This window comes from Linepithema humile, chromosome 2, assembly GCF_040581485.1.
Source record: "Linepithema humile isolate Giens D197 chromosome 2, Lhum_UNIL_v1.0, whole genome shotgun sequence".
NCBI classification, from domain to species: Eukaryota; Metazoa; Arthropoda; class Insecta; order Hymenoptera; family Formicidae; genus Linepithema; species Linepithema humile.
In genome coordinates this window covers 25,512,705-25,534,627 of record NC_090129.1, presented here as the reverse complement: position 1 = coordinate 25,534,627, position 21,923 = coordinate 25,512,705, and the positions used below count along the sequence as shown (strand labels likewise).

Sequence of the window (21,923 nt, the reverse complement as noted above, 5' to 3'; positions counted from 1 at the left end):
TATTGGAAGGCCGCATTGTAGAAACTGAACATGGCAAACTGATTTAATGAGAAAATCGACGAAATAAAAATCTCAGTATCTTATCCACAGGTTTTTTTCCCTTCAAATAATTCACAGAAGTCAAATGTAAAAATTGATTGCTCTCGATTACGCAGCTGAATAAGTAAAATAAAAGTTATCGATCTCGTGTAAGTGCTCCATTAACGTATATTCATGAGTTAAAGATAGATAAAATGTGCGTCATAAAACTGATGTAAGATATATGTTAATTTTGATTTTCAACACATAAGAACATAAATTTGATAAATAAAGTGGTGTAATCGAGCATACTTGATAAATATGTATTATCTATAAAATAGCAAATAAACATAAAGTGAGATTGAAACTGAGATTAAACTAATACGAAAAGAGACAGATTTATTTTTCTCTTGCGATTATTCCTTAAAAACAAAGAGAAATTTTATAGAACTTTCTTACAAGTAGTATAACTTATAATTCGATATAACTACAATATGCAATGTACATATAATTTTGAACTAAAAGCAAATTTAGAATAATCGTGCACGAATTCTGAAAATGATCCGAATAAATGTAAATCGTTGAAAAGATTAACATGTGACTAAATTATGTAAACAAGAAGCAGGGAAGTGTGCAACATAAATAGAGACAGTTTCGTTGCGCTTCTAGAATGATTTGTTTGTTCAAGTGGAAATACAGAGTCAACTTTCATCTATATTTTCAACGCTCTTCCCTTTTTTTCATTAACAGACAAGAGCGAGATGTGAGTAACATACTTGAGGCAATGTATTTTTACAGAGTTAATGAATTCGACAGAGCGTTAACTCGGAGGCCAAGAAAACAGACATTTTTTTCAGTCGGCGTTCTTTTTTCAGTCAGCGCATACAATCCATCCCGTTGCGCGCTTCATGAATTACAAATCGGACCTTGTTAACGCTAGTGCTCATATAAAAACTAGACGCCGTACAGCCCCCGGCAAAACTGTAGAAATCATTTTTCAACGCTAATGATAAACAGCTAAAATTACGCGCAACCATTGATTTTTCTGTTCACGCGATACTTCGTTCGACTGCGCGCAATGTAAACTTGAAAAAGAAATATTAAGTTTGCAAAGCATATTAGAACATTTTAAGAATCCGCACGTTAAGAGAAATATACAAAATTTTAAATCCTCATAATTTTATATGTCTTATAATAATTTTATTATAATCTTATAATTAGACTTTTAGATGAATCGCATTCTAAATTATCTTTCAGCACACAAATCTTATAATTAATTAATATTGCCCCCTATCGCTGGAGCCTAAATGTAAACTGGTAAAATTTAGCAACTAAAGTAGCTAAGTCGCTTAATTATTCTGTCAATAATTAATTGATTGTTATTAATTAAATACCGGTAGATAGAAATTGGTTTTCTAATTCAAATAATTAAATATTTAAAAGTAAGATAATAGAGAGTAATATATCAAGGCATAAAACATTGTTTACCGTGTAAATAAAGGGGTTCTACAATAAAATTCGACTATGTTGAACATATACGTAACGTAAAATATTTGAGTTGAAATGTTGATAAAGATTTGTAAGAAAATTTGGATTCAATGGGATTGATGCGTGAACTGTAGTTGCGGTTAAAAACGTACACGTCCGCCCCATACGAATTGGAAAGGATAAATCACGCGTTTTTTCTGTCAACAAGATACAAGGCGAACACCGAACAAGAAATACGGCAGATATTTTCGAGAAGGGCACGAGACGCAGTGGAAAGCGAGAAATGTGAGGAACAAGATAAAACGAGATTGGATATTGGAGGCGAAACTGTGGAACCCTTACATTTCCGGAAATTTATTCGTACCACGGAAAACATTTAAAATGGAAATGCGGCGCGAAAACAGTCACTAAATAATTTAAAAAAATGTTAATCCACTGATGCCACAAATAAAACAAAAAGTAAATTTATCGCAATCTCAATTTTAGATCTCTAAAAAGAGATTTCATAATTTTTCATTTAGTTTTTTAAAGATATATATTTCCGAGTAATGAGAAAATCCTAAGCTACACTTTAATTTAAAATGGTTCAAATTAATGTGCTAGGTCTTTTATAAAATTTAATTGCAATTAAAACTTAACGAATAACTAAATGGCTTACATTAACGGCATCATTGCGTTTATAAAGATTCGCTAACATGCTCAGGAATTACTGAAATAATTTATACACGTTCTACCTAGAAATAATTTGCAAATTGCAATTTTTTCTCCCCCAGTTTGGATGCCATTGTCGTACAAAGCGTTAACAAATGGGTGTAATTATTTATTCGAACCAATCTCATTAAGCCGGTTGATCGAAGCGAAATGGAAATTCCGTATTGGCGTAGAACATCGCACAATATGTGTCAGCGATTTCAGTTTCACCTCGAAGGAACCGTTGTGTGAAAACGCACGATTAATCACACAGTGGGAAGGGTCTGACCGGTTTAATAATGCCTTCCAGTACTCCCTACAGCAAAGTGTTTTCCCAATAGAATACACGTGTGCCACGTGGTATAAAATCGAAATCAATCTCCCAAGGAAAATGTGCGAGGGTTGATAAAACGTGAAGACGGAAAACGAGCAAACGATGCGATAAACGTGTCAAAATTCATTAAGAAACCATCACGAAGAGAATTCCAATATCTCTTGCTAAATTTTATAAAATAAATACAATCCATTACAATCGAAGTTTAATCGTTAAAGTAAAACAATTATTAGTCTACAGTTAATTTAAACAATTTTAAATTATCTGTACGCCTATTTTACGATTTTTTATGCTTTTATTATAATAACCGTTATATTACGTCAAATATAAAAAATATTTTGGCCAAATTTTCTTTACGGAAAATTTTAGAGAGATTGTAGAGTAGGCCAGAATACTTTTTATGTTTGTCTTAATTTGGGTATAATAATAAAAACATAAGAATTTATAAAATATTTTCTTAATATAATAATTTGTCAAATATCCTGACTAATATTGTTTAATTTCTATCATTGTGTCTTATCTTTTTTATTTCAATCATAAATTGCTGATTGTAACTGAATAATACTTAAAACGTTTTTAGAGCGAGAGGTTTGAAAAGCGTCAGTTCGAAGCTCACGAGGAAACCAGTAACGCGTGATAAAAAAAATCGATAGAAAAATAACCCAGTAATTCCACCGTTAACTACGCCCATATAGGTGCAATTTTGATCTCCATAGTCGCTGAAATGCGATCAATGACCTACCTAGTATAAAAAAAAAAACAAATTGGTCTTTCCGCGACAGTTCAGTGTGTTCTTTTTTTCAGAGAAAAAAAAAGAAAAATTTTAAAAATTTCTCTACTGTGTACCGCTTCCATTTAAGAGCTGCAGACTACTGCTTTTCACATTTTTAGCTAATAAATATATAGACGATAAAGAAAATTTATGATACAATTATCAACTTTATTTGACAGGATTCGAGTTATACGGATGTTATACATATAACCGGAATGTATAAATTATTTCCTTTCTTGGAGTCTCGCAAAATCATAAGTATACGAGGCGATGAACTTTGGTAATCGCATTGTCTGCATAATTTGGCAACAATTTGGCAAGTGCAGCCAATTAGCCGGGCAATACACTGTAGAACAATTCAATACGTAATTCAGGATGAACGGTCAAAGAAGGAATTGGCCCCGCATACGTTACCGGCGCGAAGGACTTAATAGGAGCTCACTTTATTTTTAACATAAAAGCAAATGCATTGCTATTTTATCGCCGAGATATGTGCGTTCTGCAGGCAATTAAAATGGCGAACGGAATATCCGCTCGACGAGCCAATCGCGATAGTACTACTGCTAAATGTGCGATATGTCCTCATTCGATCGTATCGATACGACATGTGCTAATGATTAATGTCTGACTATAATTGCACGTACGCTATGTTGAAATAATTGCAAAAAGAATATCACGGATAAAAAAATGAAACCCGTTTTTAATGAAAAAGTTAACGATTCTATGAATCATAATCCGTACATAACGCAAGAATCAAAACTAATTAGAGCAAATATCAATTAAAATCAGATAAATTCGAGCCAAATTAAAAAATTTCAGACAATATAGAATTGATTACGAGACTTATCGATATAAAAATTTTAATTTATAAATTTTAACTTATTAATATAAAAATTTTAATTCAAAAATTAATATTATATTTGCGATATATATAATATATATTATAATTTCTATGTGTGGAGAATTCAAAACGAGAAAAAAAAACAATTAAAAAACTCAATGATTTCTTGCGGCTTGTAATCCTTTTGCCAATTTAATGGAGCAATTTACAGATCCTGCGGCTTTCACGGTGTGCAATAGAGAGAAAGAAAAGGAATGGTCTTGCAGGAAGCGCATTAGGCCGAGAAAAAAGCACGCATTACTGTGGCTGGAAAGTCTGTGTTTTGGCGGTACGCCAATCAGGCTCACCCGTCGCGACAAAGTGTTTGTCGATGCCTGCAATCCCTCCTCTTCGTTATCCCTGCACTACCTTTCGACCTATTTTTCCGCCCTTAAGGCACACGTCAACGTCGCTTTTAAAGCTACCTCGTGTTAAACTTGGCGCAAACGAACCTTCGATAGCGCCTCGAGTTTTTAATCCCCGGAAAAAATCTTTGAAAGCAACGACGGTTAATTTTATGTGATAGCGCAATTTCCTTTGATCACATCACAATTTTTTATTCATACGTATAACTTGCTTTAACTATACTTTAACCCAGAAAAGTATTGTGCATTTCTTTGAGATTATTATTCATGAAACAAAGAAAAATAATTGAGTTTAAAATTAATTTGAAGTAAATTCACTTACAAGGTTATTATTATAATTACAAATTAATGAATAACTTTAGTGTAAAAAAATTTCTTGTTATAAATTATTATATTAGGAAATCCATACTCCCTAAATAAAGCATGCATAAAATTTTCGGTTGTATGAATATGTAAAAGTAGAACAGCATAAAATTTAATATAATAATAATCTCAATATAAAAATGTGTGTGTATATTGTACAAATAATTTGCACGACATACGATTTCCGAAATAGCAAGGGTTTTCAAGTTCAGTTTTAAAGTCAATGTCTATGTCGAGTTAAGATGTCGTATTTAAATTTTAGTCAAAACAAATTCAGCTTGAAATAAGAATTTATCATCACATCGTATTATACATTATATCATTCTGTAATTCTGCCCTTCCATTTTCGAGGATTCCCCCTTTATGATCTCCCGAGGATCTTCGCGACTGTAGCGTGAAACATATAGACTTGAGAGATTTTATTTTCGGAACTCAATGACGCGGCGGATACGAAACTCGAGGAAGTTCGCCCTTGTACTTATTTTTTACGTGCACACCTTAATCCACCCCCATCTCGCGACCTAAATAAACTCTCGAGAAAAGACGGCGCGCATGTGCTTGAAGAAATTTTCCTCAAAATTTGCACGGTCATATTCCGAGGGAGAACAGCATTACCATATATGCGTCATATGCACACGTATATCGTATAAATTAATTAGATTGTGGAAACTTTCTCTTTCTTGTCGCCTTGTCGCCCGCCAAAGAGAATATTAGATTCTTGCAGAGTTGCGAGTCCGTGCACAAATCTGTTCTCGGTGTAACACAGACTCGCCTCTTAGATTTGGGAATTTTCCAAGCGAGATAACCCCTTTTTATCCATATGCTACCTGTCGCGCAAGCCATTCTTTCTGATAAATTCGTTCTTGAGGAAAGTGGACATTTTCGATTTGCTACAATATAAATGCGTCAAGCAATCGAAAATGAATTCAAATTCCTATAAAATTTATACAAATTTATCGTCGGAATTGCACAGTAGATCGTATACATGTATCTACATTAAAATACAGGAAAGATAATAACATCAGGAAAACTAAAACGATTAAGAAAAAACCAAGACATCGATTATTTGTCCTAATGAATGGCAATAAGATATAATTATTATTTTAACAATTTAAATTATCAACATAAATTATCATTAAAAATAAAAAAAAAAGGAGATTGCATCAAATTCAACTTATTTGAATCTTAAACTTATTTAAAGTCAATTAAGTAGATTTCATGTGCCGTAAAATTTATCTTGGCAAGAGCAATAGTTCACATTGAGTCTTGGATTGAATCTTCGAGAAGGTAATTTTACATTCGTCAGCTGTCACATCTCCTTCCAATTGGATTTCAATTTTTTGTATTCGCAGCGGGTTCGCGAAACGCACGTCGTCGTATCGAACGCGACGTTCATTCACGTCCCGCTGCGAATTCACACTCGATGGATTCCATTGGCGGGAGATTGGCCGATAGGGTGTATCGAGCAGATTGAATAAGGCACTATGCGCGATACGACACGAGATCTCTGGGAGACTGTGTCCTACTTATAGCGGGTTGAATAACGCCGCCGAGCGCGCCGAGCTCTCAGGATCTCGAACGGACTCTTTAAAGGCCCGTGCCTTTTTCCTTTCGAACGTTGTTAAGTCTCGTTTACGGCGACCGTTACCCGCTTCACGGAAACTCGAAACAGTATTTTAACTCTCTAAAGTCAGCGTCCCACGGAAACTAAACGCGCCCATTTTACGCTCAAAAACACGAAAGCGATCGTTTCAATTTCAATCAGTCCTAAATTTCAAAATGATTATGTGAAAATAGGTTTGAATAACACCAGTAGACTTTGCATCACAATGAATCAAGTTTGCAATGTGATTTAATACCCAAGAAAGTTGATGTCAACTTAGATATTCACGATACTCCCGTTGCTAGTAAACAATCTCGGCACTGAATGGCGTTAAACTTTCTTCCCTTTAAACTTCCTTACTGTTAATGCTGTCTAACTCATTTTACAGTATTAACTTTTTCCGCTTTTTTTTTGTTTTCTAAAGACGTATCTGAAATAAGATGTACTGCCGAACGTATTACGCATTATCCAATCTTATCAATTTAAGAGAGACTGAAATTTACTACAGCATTATTCAGATTTATATTCATGAAATTAAAAAAACAAGAGAAATACATCCGTGAAAATAGTAATTTGATGTATGTCGCTTTTGTGCATCTATGTATACAAAGCATAAGGCCATATTTTCTACGTATCTATGTGAAATAAAAAGCATCGCTAATTACAAGGAATTCCTAATGAATGAGCCGTCCACGGTGATAAATTCACGGCACCAACCGCAGATGCAGGCTAAATTAAAAATCTGCTAGCGCTGCCATATGAATTTTCCGCGATTCCCGTTCTAAATTCATTCTTGCCAGCTGCCTGACTCTTTTGTGTTATAACATACATCATTCGGATACGCGTGTGTAAAATGCGTACGTAAGATGTGACGGGTCGCAGCGCCAAAAATAACGCGTGTGAAACAGCCCGTCGTGAATTACGCGGCCGGCCACCCGAGAGTTTGCACCTGCATGCTGGCGCGCATCGACGGGATGCGCGTGTTGAAGGCAGTCAGATAAATTTCGACACACAGGTGCGACATACAGGTCGAGGCGATATACGAGACGGCGAGACGACAAAACTGAAATTTCCACGATTTATTTGGCCGTGATTGCTATCATTTTACAATTGCTCTTATTAGCACTTTAAAGCGTTGACCTGTTTATTAGTTTAGCACGGTTTACGAAACTCGATCTAGCGCTCAATCGTATTCGAAGAACATTATTGGGTCATAGCGATTGGAAAGAGGACCACTAAAATATTCCTATAAAATTCTATTTTTGTTCACAAAATACACGGACCTTTATTTGTAAAATAAAACGTGTGATCGATTTTTAATTTGCAATTTTCTATTTATATACGATGTAAAAAGGTTAAAAAGTAACTTTTAACGTAATGTAATTTAGTGTAACAAAATTTCTCCATATTATTATAAACATAAATATTTCTTATATCCTCCAAAAATAATATTATCTTACATAAAATGTGACTAACAAATTAATTCATAAATTCGATTGCAATTAATTTTGTCATTTTCGGAAACTTATGCTCTACATGCAAATTAATATTCATTTCCGCGAAATTAGATTTTATATGATAAAGAATTAAACGGATGGTTGAATGGTGTCTTCGCTTATATACGAACCACGTAATCTCGATGATGAGCAAAAACTTTTGCGACTAATCCCACGAACGTGTTTACGTTTCGGAAAGTTCGCGTATAGGTTTTAATACCAATTTTCTTTCTTTTTTTTTTTTTTAACCGAAACCGCATAAGCCTCGATCGAAGCTAATTCGTATCGGCAGCCGCGCTATTCGGCTCGTTGTAGATTAAAAAAGGATCACGCTAGCTGTGCAACTAGACGAACCTTCGAGGCACCTGTTGATCCTTCTCGTTAAAGTTTGAAGAAAGTGACCTGTCCTGGTCCTGCAGACACGCAATTGCAAAGCAAACGCTAAGGCAGCGCTGACACACGAAAAAGTAGGCAGGCAGCGCGACACACTACGGGCTTTACGGACAAATCAGATTTTTCCTGCTCGAGCCGGACATGAATACACATTACGTTATCCATTAAATCCGGATCTATGCTGAAATTATCTTTAGCGCTATTTTACGAGACTCATCCGGCGCTCTAACGGAACCGCGGCATTATACGAAGCTTCGCGCTTACACGTCGTTTACGATAATGTTAGACAAAATAGTTTGCATAAAATTATTTGAGCGATATAATTTACATACAGAGTGTCCTATTACTATCGCCACGTCTCTCTACTAGCTTGCCGAGAAACAAGGTAAGAATAATGATGGTTCCTGAAATTTCAAGACGCCTACACAGTACCTGAGAAATATAAAAATAAAATGTTCTTGGAAATTAAATATTTGAATTTCAAAACATAAAAAATAATAGAAAGTTTCTTTGAAATTTCGAGTCAATTTCATAAATTTATTACACTGCATTAATTGTACGAAGTAAATATTTTTGTCTCTTGATATAAAATTAATTCTGCTAATCCTAGCATCTAATCATCACTTTTTTATAATATATTACATCTATTTTTTAAATAAAAAAAAAAAACGTCGGATATCATGTTATTTTGATGTTATAATAATTGTTGTAAGGAAGAATTTTTGGGCGAAATAAACTATTGCTGCTATTGCTCTTCGAGTTCTCAAATCTAAGTCAAGTGTTCAACCGAAGATTTACGTTCAAGACGGAAGCATGACCTACTTCTGCCCAATTCCACAATCATCACTGTCTAATCCACCGACCCTCCTTCTCAGTACTCACATTCCATGATCAATACGAACCAGTTGAACCTTCCCGATAGTAGACCTTTCTAGAAGAGCACTTCCGAAAGTGTTTGGACATCGTCCAGTATTTGACGACACTCTCATGGACGATGCACATAAAGGAAAAAATGCAGTCGAAAAATGCGATCAAGTAAGAAAGAATAAACTTGATCTAAATCGCGGGTAACAAGTAGGTGCAACTACCGGGCGGTCCCCGGTGACTCGGATTACAGCGTGATTGTCAGCTGTCCGAGCGAAAACGCAACAAAAATACCATTGGCATAGATTCGGCCGGGCAGAAATAGCAGTCGTGTCGCGAAATAGAGAAAATAAGCGGCGCTTCCGAAGCATCGGACGCGCGCGAGCTCGCGAGAATACGGAAGATATGCGTCCGAGACTTTTGCTGCTTGTGCTCGTGGCCATTTCCGATATCGGACCGCGAAAGAAAGGAAGGAAATGCTTGGCGAAACGTGGGGCAGGATTTTATGAGCCAGTAAATTTCGCGCAAATATGCGCTTTCGAGCCACGGCAATATTTCCGCCAAACGGAATTTATTACGCTCGTTATCCGATAGATTGGATAATTATTAAACTCAGAGTATTGATGGAGTGTTTTGTACTACGAATTGCGCAACACATACACTCCACAATATTGTTATACATGATACAAACTTTTAGTAAGTTTTAAATTAAAACTTTTCTTTCCAAAAATACGACAAGAAATTTAATCAAGTAAATGTCTAACATTCAAAGATTTCGAAAATCAAATATATGTATAAATGTAATAACATATTCCTATTCATTAAAATATATTTTAATATTATATAAATACACAAATATATGAATTATCTTAAATTCCACCTGGGGAATCGCGAATCAGCGTTTCCCGAAACAAAAATTTGAAAATTTGAGAGCTATAAAAAAGAATTTTGAATTTTTGAAACATACATCTTAAATTTTAAGGTTTGAAGCTTTATAAATTATTCAAGCGCCAGAGCAATAATAATTCGAAGAAAGTAAGAAGCACGATTAAACTTGATGGAAACACGCATTGCCGAAATAATTCAAAGCACAAAACACTAAGCGTCAAAGTTTTATATAAAAAAACAACATACGAGCAAGGGACTGTAACGCTCTCGTTAAAAAGTTATAACGACGCTGAAGTTGGTTGGCAGATTGTGTCGAATGCTCAAACTCTCATGCACTTCTACGTACAGTTCACTTGTATTATATGGGATGCATAACGAACCTCGCCGCATCGTAAATGCACTATTGCACTCTATCGCTGCGTCAGTTTCAAAAGTTACGAAAGCGAAAACCGATTTATCGGCAACTTCCCTCATTCGAATAAGTTTCTAAATTTAAGGTTTAAATATTTACACGCAATATATATATCGCTCTTTTTGCTTTGCAACAATCTGTTGAAATAAAAATATGTCCTATTTCCATATTATATAAAAGATAACCCAAACACATTAAGATTAACATATCGTCATAAATAAAAATTGACATGCGAGAAAAGAACGAATGAACGAATAATATGGAAGGATCATTGTATTTGTTAAAGCGCAATTTCCGAGCGGGCGTACGAAGTTTTTATCATGATTCGCCCTTAGAAGAAAAGAGCAGAACATTATAATCATTCAGGCGTTAAGGTTGGTTGTAGCTAGTATCGATTCATAACAGTAGACACATAAATAAAAAAGAAAAAGGTACGAGGAATATAAATATTAACGTACAAGACACAATACATGCATGTATTATATATGAGATGAGCAATGTATCATTTATATAATACATAATTTATATAGGTAATGCATAAAAGATTCGTTACGACTCATCGATAGAGATTTACAAAGAACACAGCACTTACCCCAGCGTAGTCATCGTGACGATGGTGTACCAGAAGGCGGAGGGTATCGAGGTGAAGTTGGTGCCGTCGACGTTTTTCTCCGCGTAGAACATAACAGTGGCGAAGATGATGATCGCCATCGCAAGCGAGAACACGAGGAAACCCAGCTCGGACGCGCAGGATTTCAAGGTGTAGCCGAGGATTCGTAGTCCCTGCGAGTGGCGCGAGAACTTGAAGATACGGAATACGCGGAACACACGCAGCGTCACGAACGCGCCCGACACGTCGTCGTTGTCGGTGATTCCGAGTCCAATGTAGTACGGCAGTATCGCGACCACGTCGATGACCGACATCACAGAGCGCGCGAACTTGCACCGGCTGGGTGCGGCAAACAGCCTCAGCAGGTACTCGGCTGTGAAGATCATCACGCACGCGGTGTCGAGGCAGAAGAACACGATCTTGTAGCGCTCGCCGCACGAGAGGGTGCCGGCGCGGCCCGGACGATTGCCGCACGGCACAGTCTCCACCACGTTCGCCAGCACGCTCACGGCGATGAAGAACCCGGTAACATAGTAGAAAACCAGCGCGGCGGTGGAGATGTGCGGATTCTGGAAAGCCCGCCACATCTTCTCCCGGATGTCGAGCAACTGCTGGAGGGTCTGATCGCCATTTTCGCTCAGCTTGTCGTCCATCAGCCGCTCGGCGTTCTCGCGCTTGCGATCCCGATAGTCTTCGTAGCAGCAGTCGCCGATCACGTCCGGCAGGATGCCAAAGAACGCCAGCTCCTCGTCGTAGCTCGTCAGGCACTCGTGCTTCGGATAATGCAACTTGCCGGTTCTATAATAGTTGAGGATGTGCCGGAAGATGTCCGGGTCCCGATCGAAGAAGTATTCCTTGCACTCTTCATCGTAGAAGAATTCGCGCTCGTTCGAGCCGAGCAACGTGTCCGGATATTTTTCCAAGGTGTTGCGCCACGTCTCGAAGCGACGGCCACTCACGTTGATCAGCAGCTTCTCGTCGTCAGCCTTGCGCCGATCTTTCGGGATCGGCGGCGGTGGCAGTGGGTGTGTGGCGATCGGCACCCAGCCGATCGCCGCCGCGCGGGCAAATGGCAGCCACGCTGCCACCGAGGCCATGCTTGAAGGTGGAATCTTCCTTCAGGATTAGCGGGAGGGCCAGCGTACTTGAAGCGTTGGCAGCACGCTCTACTCCGGCCTCGCCGAGTCGACACCCCTCGATAGCCTCTCTTTGCACAATCTAAATCTAGATCTATGATAAGTCTAACGTCGACGATTCGACTCGCATCGATCGGCTGCGATAAATGCTTGTTTCGACGAGGGATAAAACTCTTGAGATTGCGTAAGGTATCTCTTCGCCGTTCGGCATTTACCAACTGAAATTTACGGCATCGTGCGCCGCTCGAATGTTCGTCGACCTTTTCTCGATGATACTCTAGATATCCTCTCTGCAATAAACTTGAAATGATTTTTTGTGTACCCAATTGGCAGCCTTCCAAAGATTTCTTTTACAGTCACAGATCTGATAAATCCTTTGAACTTAAAGACTTCCTCCCTTCAATTTGTGGCATAGAACACGCTATTTCTTGCTTCGGTTCTTCTTAGGTCAGCTCGAACTGATATTCGTTTGATTCATGCTTCTTCAAGGCCGCCGCACAATCAGTAGTATGTATATTAGCCTAGATCTTTCCCAAACAACAATCACGTTGCTAATTTCTATTTTTAATTTAAGTTCTCTTCAGCTTTTAACGTTTCTTCCAATCATAATTTTTACATCCAGGATCTATTTGCTACACGCCTCTCTCGCAATCGACAGCCGCTCTACTTCCATCTATTTGGCTCGCTTATCTACGTATTATCTACGTAATTATTTAACTACTCGTCCCGCGTTACACTTTTCAACGAAACTTTCCTTCCCGAGAACTAATTCGATTTGTTTTAGAGCCTCTTATCGTCGCTCTTGCTCTTTAAAAATCAGATATGGAAATAGTCTCTTACCGAGACCCGTCGTACCTCGCCGCATTCCTCGTTATAAGGTCCTCGGTCGTAATGACACCCTGAAGAAACCTATTAACTGGTCAGGCAACATTTGCCTCTCCAATGTTGCGACGACGACGACATCGACGTCGGCAATCTAACGTCAGCTACGATCCAAAATTCCTCATTTCACGCCTTCCATTCCTTAAGGATTTTTTTCTTTCCCTTTTCTTTTTATTGATCCCTCGAGGAAATATCGAGCTTAACGAAGTGACGACCGGCGTCTAGCGAAGTATGAGCGGAGCAGAGACGCGCGCCGGGTCAACCAATCGCATTCTGGCAACGTGCCTTCCACCATCATCGATAGTCGCGTGATAGCTCTTCGAGGTATTCTTCAGGGTATCGCACCGGAGATCTTCCACCTGTTTCGGCTCGCTTTCGGCCACCACGAGAGCCTGAGCTTGAGTCTCCCCCAGCAAACATCCACCAGGATACTACATTCTCGAGCTTGCAAGTTCTTTTCATTAAATTCTTATATAGATAGTAGTGCACTTCTCAAAAAAGCGATTGTCGACGACATTGCTTGTAGATAAGACTCGATACGTTTCCCTATCGAGCCGAGAAGGCTTTGTAGATTCACATAACGAGTGATAAAACGTTTCTCTTGTAAGGACACTCGTTAAGAAGAAACTCGTTTTAAAGGCTCGAAGAAGATCACGATACACTTATAAATTTAGTACTGCGAAAAGATCGAAGGTTTTCTTTAACATTTTTTTTTTTTCTTTGTGTGTACCTTGCGGATAAAGTTCACGCGTAGAGCTTTTCACAAAATATTCTTTAGGGCACTATATACAGAGATGTTTCCTCAAAGCGCTGCTCGCTTGTGAATGCCAGCTGGCTGAAGATGAGAAGAATTTCATTTGTTACTGCAAGGCTTTTGCATATTACCCGGGCATTCGCAAGCTTGTACACATTTAAAGTTGAAATTTGCAGGGATGAAGCTTTGCCGAAGCTGCTTATAGAATAGAGGAAAAACCGCTTACGAGTAAACACCAAACAATCAACGAAAGAAAAGCGTCCGCAGCTTTCCGGCGTACTTGTTTAAAGCTCCGCCGTGCTTCGCGTCAGAACAAAAAAAAGGCGTTTGTCATTCACTCGAACTAAACGCCGAGCGAGCTTCGTTCATCGGGCACTTCGACAGCACACGCGAGCTGTTCTTTTTTTTTTTTTTTTTCCTCTTTGATCGCGCAAGTTTGTCTCACGCAGTCTCTCTCTTTGTGTGGTCCCAGACTCCTTCCTCGTGGCTTCCCTGACAATCGCCGGGGAGCAAGCACGAAGCTATCTCACCGACACACGCGACGGCTTACGCAAGCATCGCGCGTGCTACTCCCGCGACGCATCCAGACCTATCAAGCTCCACACGTTCGTTCCTCGCGACTCGCCGATCGCAGATTTCGGAAGCACCGCCAGATTTCGATCGAGAGTCTTCACGACGGAATTTTCCCCGAGAAGGTAGCGCGTCTCCGCAAGCTCCGGCACTAGAAGCTCGCACGTCGATCTTCCCCCTCAGGCGTCCGCTTCGACTATTCTCCGCAAGCTTGTGCGCACTGCGATCCGCACACGAGCTCGAGTCTTGCCATGCCCGAAGCTACTTGGTGCGCGAGTACCACTCTTTCTCCCTCGCCCGAGAGCTTTTCTCCACCGCTGTTCCTTCCACTGCGTGATGCGGCGCGTCGCGCGCGCCAGCAGTGCGTACGCGCGGATGCTCCCGTGCGTATACGTGGTGATTGTGTATGCCTGTAATACGTGTACGTTGTATGTAAATGCGTGTGGTGCGCCTTTGCGCGCGCGGTACCGTCGCAAGCACCACGATGGAGCAACCGCTCGATGAGTTGGCCGCTCGCGACTGCCGGAGCTTGGCTCGCGACACCGAGCTTATGTGGTGGTTCGCTGGTGGTGCGGTGGTGGCAGTCGGCAGCCCGGCACCTCCAGAGAAGCGTGGTTCCCGTCGCCTCGCCAGAGAGAGCGGAGCTGGCCGCGTCGCAGCAGCGCCGAGCGAGCACGGAGCGGTCACCTAGCCAAGGTCTAAATTGATTTTTACGGCGGTGGCGACGCGCGTCGGCGTCCCGACGCGGCGAATGTTTCCCGTTGCCCGGGCAACCCCTCAACGATGACGTCACGGTTCCCACCACCATCCCCCTTTTGCACCCGCCGCCAACCGCCCCCTTCTCTTACCGATCCGCTACCGCTGCCCCCGTATTTCCACTTTAGCCTACTTGCGCTTTGAGAAACGCTAGCTTTCAGCTTCGCCCGCTCGCTCCATTCGCGCGGTTCTCTAATGAGAGAGAGAGAGAGAGAGAGAGAGAGAGAGAGAGAAAAAAAAGATAGAGAAAAAGAGAAAGGAGGTGAGAAAGTGAGGGGGGGGGGGAGAGGGAAGGGTAGAAGTCACCCGCCACGCTTGACGCCTTTCACGCAAACCCTCGTATTTATCGTACTGTTGCGGTTTCTCCTATTTTTGTATTCATTCATTCCTTCGTCCTTTGTCCTCATTGCCAACGCTCGCTGCGATTCTCCGCATGAATCCATTCTAACGAAGTGTTACGAGCTCTCCGCATTTTCCATCAGCGAGGAAGCCCCTCTGTCTTCATCTCGCACGATTAATGTCTCAACACGAATCATCTCACTCAAATCCTCACAAAATCGCCATTTATGTATTTTAATATAAAGTCAGTTCGGCTTACTCCAGTTTACTCTGCTATTCTCTCGCATAATCCGTCGTACTGTACCGTAATCGAGCTTGCTACGGACTTATTCCGCCTTATGGACGGTTAAGTCTATCCCGCAGTTAGCTAATCTTAGCTCTCTTATATTACATTATCGTTCAAATCTAAAGAGACGGAAAAGCAGTTATCTTTTGCATGGCTTCACGCGACATTTAACCTAACGTAATGAACTCAACCATTATTCTCACTGCCTGTATCGCGCATAAATGGAAATAGTAAATAAAATAAAGACGGGTGCGCTGCTCTCTCTTTCTCTCTCTCTCTCTCTCTCTTCTGTTTGGCGCCTCTTGTTTGACAGCGCCACGAGCGATTATCCAGCTAAATCCAGTCCTATTATCTCCTCTTGCCTTCTCTCATCTTCCGTTCCGTCCCTGGCGAACAATAAAGTTTCCCATTCTATCTGCTTCTTCCACCACTTACTCTATCTGCGCGCTAGCGTGTTATCCGCCGGGCACCGTTCCATTCTCTTCGCAGTTCTTTTCGTTCGACTTTCTTGTATTTGTACCGTTTCCATCACCAGTATCAATCACTATACTCGCACTCCCTTTTCTCGTATATTCACCTCAAACTGTAATTTCAGATCGTTTGTCTCGTCTTTTCTTGACAGTTTTTTATCCGCTTTTTTTATCTTTCCTTAATATCCTTTTTTTATCTACTCTTTCAATCGATTCCTCTTTTATATCTCTGTCATCTCCTCCATTCTTCATTTTATTTATTTTCCTCATTTTTTCAGTGAATTTTGAATTATTACTAAACTTCAATTGTTTTTTTTTTTTTTTAATTTGTTAACCGTGCAATTTCATGACCGAAAACGTTCCCTATACGCGCATAGTTAAAAGTAATTAAAGATAAATTATGTAACTCGACGTACCCACAGAAAATTTATTTCTAACACAAACGATGTAATAACGTATACGATGTAATAACGTATATACGAATAATTTTTAAATTTTTTTGCGACCAATTAACTCGTTTTGCCATTGTAAAAGGCATTTGTAAAAAAGTTAAGTTGACTCGTTTCTCTAGTAAAAGAATTTAAAATCATGTGAACATTCTTGCAGGCTTATTTGATTAACGATCCCCGCATTTTAGGAAGAACGACTGCTCTCGGGCTGTGTTCGCATTTTCCGTCGCTTTTTCCTTTACATTTTTTCATGCCCTTCATTTCCTGTTCATTACCATCGAGCCAACTCTATGGATTACGATTTCGCTCCACGTTCTTTTGCGCTTTTTTCATCTGGCAAACGTGCCGGCTTTATCCGAGAAATAAAAGACCCCCTTTTACTTTCTTTTATTCTTGCATACTACTTTTTGTTTTTTTCCAGTTTCATTACCACGTGTCTCACATGTTTCCTTTGCTCATCCGCTAAGTGTTGCGTTATTTTTTAGCTTCCTGCTGTGAGACAGACACTTCGTTTAAGCTCCAGTTCATCTGTCTTGGGCTGAACGAAGCGCAGGTGGCTTCACAGTTCTCTTCCTTGTTGTCGTTCTGATAGTAGCGCTTCGCTTTGAGGCTTTGAGACGAAGTAATATATATAAGGAGTTTCTATTTTTCACTATGAATAGAATTCAAGAAAAAAAGAAAACAAAGGGGAGGTCTCTTATTTCTGTGCAATTTCTAGAAATGCGTAGATCTGGTATTGATTTAAGAATAAAATATAATTATATTACATCAAACCGAAAACATTATTATACAAAATTCGTCTCTAATTGTGGAATAAGTAACTCAGTATAGCAAACAATAAAAATCAAGGACAGATGCAAGAAGAACGAGCGTCGACAGATAAATTCTCAACTCTCTAATGAACGTGCGAAGAAGTGCAACTTGGAGATGAGAATGTATAGACAAGAGGATGTTTAGGTAGACTAGTAACATCTCCGTAAGACATCGTTTTTGCAGAAAATTCTTGAAATGTCTACCATAATACTGACTTTAACACAAAAAATTTGAAAAATTATACGATAAATTACAAGAACAAAACTATACTCCAAAAAATTACATTTCAAAATACCTATATCTCAAAATACGAGGGTAAGTCAGAACTTATCCGCAATTTTTTCAAGTAAAACGTAATTTGGATATTACGGATAATTTCTGACATACCCTAGTATTATTTTCTTAAGCAGCTAAATAATATAAAATATAGAAAAAAATAAAAAAAGTATTGTTGTCAGTTTTAAATCAGTATAATCATTTTTACATTATGTGTAATCAAAATTTATAATCAATTTTTGCTGGAAATGATAGTTATGATAGTTTAATGAAACGTCAATTATTTAACTCTTTGATACAAAACGAATCTAATCTAAAATGTAGCCATTTTGACACATCCCTTTTATATATTCTACATTTGTACTAGACAATGTAAGGGACTTTAGGCGCGACAATTTATCACAGTCAGAAAAATCCTGCAAAATCACCGATAAAAAGGTGGACTATATACGCGAGAAGTAAACTGAAAGTTTGAACAAAGCGACGGAAGTAGCGATACGCCGCAATATGACCTCCTTCCGGCGGATTTTGCAAATACAACTCCTCGGATTTGCAATAAATGCGACCGAGTATTTCCCGGAGTATTTTCCACAAACGAGGGACTCGCGTCCCTTTCGCGTATTTTTCTCTCTTTCTCTCTTTCTCCTTTCACGCGGAACTTTTCAATTAACGTCACGTTTCCGTTTGTAATCGGCGATTTTTTTTTTTCGTTGGCAGGTTTTTTGCGATCGTTATTGCAGCAAAAAAAGACAACAACAAAAAATTCGCAGCATTGTGCCGATTACATGGATGTTATTGCACCGTGAATTAAAATAGTTGGATTACAAATTGAATATTATTTCGGCAATAAATAAAATGTTTCTGATATATTAAATTAGAGCAATTTATATGTATATATACAATACAATATGTATATAAACTTTATAAATAATAAAAATATATATCAAGAATAATTTTATATATTTCTCGTATATAAAAATAAATACTTTATATTAAATCACTATTATTAAAATAAATTTATACAATATGCATTAATAGTTTTGATAAAATAATACAATATCATATTTTCACAACGAGATATTTTCGCGACGCTTTAAAAAACAAAACTGTAGCACGAAAGAAATTATTTGCTTTCATAACCCACAAATCCGAAATATTTGATCCTTAAAAATCGCAGAAATTAAGGACGCAAAATCATCCAGCGAGAAACAAGGCCAAGCTTCCGCCAAAGCTGCGAAATGCTCGGTAATTGCACTGAGTCATCTGCTAAGCTCTTCGTTAAAAATCTCGAATCTTTTCCTACTTTTCCTGATCCGCAATATTACCGGTTGAAATGAAAACCCCAGAAGATGATATAACGCAACTCAATTAATTGATGAACTGCAATATTTAATTAATTTTACAAATTTGACCATCAGCTTTAAAATTTATTTTTATTTCACTAATTGTTCTTGTATATTATTATTTTTTTTTTTTTTAATTGAATATTACGTCTCTGAATATAATAGCCATTTAATAAATTTCTTAAAGCTTTCAATAAAGCATGTATTTTATACAATAAGAAAAGTTTGATTGTGCAACATTTCAATGATTAATATTTTCAAAATACCAAGCAAGAAATTAATTAAAACAAACAGATCGCAAGTAGTACGCCGGAAGTGTCACGGCTCGTACGCTAGTTGCGAGTTCGAAACTTAGTATCGACATTCTAAGAGGATTATTCAAGAACATCAAAAGCACACAGAAGTGTTAAAAGCACAAAAGCCTTTAAGAGTTGCGTGTCCTGTCGCGGAGGCAATTCTACGTGTCCGTCCTGGTAAAATTTCACCGTATAGTTTCCCAAGAGTTTCGCCCCCATCAAAAGTTGTATCGCCGTCTCCCCACAGGGCCATTTGACTTTGTCGAAAGTTGCAGCTCCGAATAACGAACGAGATAGTCTTCTTCGGAAACTTATACCAACGCGATGCGAGAAGCGCTCGTAGACTCCGCGATTCCCGATTGTTACAAATCTCTTATCAGATTGAAACGATTCGAGTATGAATAGAATAGTATAGAGAATTATGTTCCTCATTATAATTGTACATTACAAAATTTGTAAATATTAATTAAACTTGAAAATAAAATAATATAATTTGCGCTTAATGATTATTGATACCAATTATAAGGAGTTCTTGCAATTGTAATTATTTTTTAAGAAAATAATTTTATATTTTTAAATATTAATAGCATTACAAACAGATATTTTTCTTATTTGGAATAATCTATGTCTCTTATAACAAATGTAAATTATATCTTCATATTTTTCTAATATGAAGAAAGTTTCATTTAAATAATTTTATTTTTGAAGGACTCAATTAAAAATGTTGCACTATTTCCACTTTTTCATTATTAGAGTAAACAGAATTTATATGTTAATTCTGCTATACAATGCAAGTCCAAATAAATTCAATCTTTTACCACTTAATATGAATACACAAGAAGAAACAACAAAACGCCGATATTATAACACAATAATATTAAATTGCTATCATAGAATAAACAATAAGTTATGCAAATAAATGGATTGTGGTTAATTTACTCATGAAATGCTGCGCTGTTACATTACTGCGAAATGAATAAAAAGATTTCATGCAATATTTTATTTCCTCTTATTAAAGCAAACTTATAATATAAACATATTTGCATGGAAAAAGACAATTAATTAATATATACATACATGTATGCATGTATATATGTGCATTATAAAAATTTTGTGTATACATATTCTCCAGGATTAAATATATGATTCACGTAATCTAAGTTCTAAAGAGAGCCCATCCATTTTAATAAAATAAAACTATAAAATAATGTAATATTTGTATTAATATAAAAAAAATATACATAATGCAAATCGCAAAGAATAAATTTATCAAAATAATAAATAGATTTTTCTTTTAGAAGTTAATGCCTGCACAATTTAAAATACTTCGAACATGCGCAAAAATAAAATTTTTAAACGATTAATATTATACGATCTCTATGTTGTATTATACGAGAGTATATATTTTACATTACTTTTTAATCCATTATCTTAATATTATTGAAATAAAAAGCAAATTGGAGTATTGAAGTAAAACTCATTGACACCATGCGTAACAGAGGAGATGTTTTGCTGATCACAGTTGATCTATGAAATACAAAGTACATTCGAATTATAGTAATTAGTAAAATAATTATTTGATAAATAATTATACATATTAAATTTTTTACTCATTGTTTACGCAAACATCTAATAAATTATGTATATTATATATATATATATATTTATATATATAATAAATTATATAATTATATATTTATATAGATAATAAATTATATATTTATCAGAAAAATGTAATTTTTTAAATAATAAATATATCAATAAATCTAATAATTATAAATATTAAATATTCTAAATCTTTTACTAAATATTTCTCAATTTTGTATGTGCGTTACATTGTATAATATTTTATGTAAAACATTTTGCAGATAACAGGTAATAATTATACTATTAATACCTCAAAAAGTTGCTTCGCCGGTGCCCGATTCTGAGCATTCTCCTTTTCTCACAATCGGTATAGGAACACGATTTACAACACTCGGGAAAACCCGATTATTATCGCGCGACATTTTATACGGCACTCCTGACGCGTACTCTGTTATATTAAGACAAAGATAATACTCGGATATTATCGCACGAAGGTGGAATACGATAGCGCAAAAGAAAGAGAAAGAGAGAGAGGGGGAGAGAATGGAGAAGGATGGGAAAAAGAGGAGGAATGTAAAGCATGCAAGCTACAATGCAGCAAAAACAATCCTACGAAACACGACGCAAATCAGCCTCGAAACTCTTAACAATAGAACATTTATCGAACATTTATTAAAATCGAGTTTAAATCAAGTTTAAATGTTCTAATGTTAAGAGTTTCGAGGCCGACTCGTGGCGTTAGTAGAGTTGTTTTCGTTCACGCTGTAGCCAGTACGCTTTACATTCCCCC

The 21,923-nt window shown here is 37.5% G+C and overlaps 1 protein-coding gene across 7 annotated transcripts in view; it reads right to left on the bottom strand.

Annotated features, from left to right (window-relative positions):
- Positions 1-15,324, bottom strand: part of Shal (Potassium voltage-gated channel protein Shal) — a 105,639-nt gene extending 90,315 nt beyond the window's left edge. For 3 of the 7 annotated variants that reach the window (XM_012359893.2, XM_012359888.2, XM_012359890.2), the window contains exon 1: positions 11,159-15,323. In XM_012359893.2, the coding sequence (XP_012215316.1) occupies positions 11,159-12,273 (1,115 nt within the window). In that variant the 5' untranslated portion in view covers positions 12,274-15,323. Of the gene's footprint in view, positions 1-11,158 lie in introns of all 7 variants that reach the window. The other 4 variants (XM_012359885.2, XM_012359884.2, XM_012359887.2 and 1 more) reach the window with 3 other exon arrangements.
- Between the last annotated feature and the right edge of the window lie 6,599 nt (positions 15,325-21,923).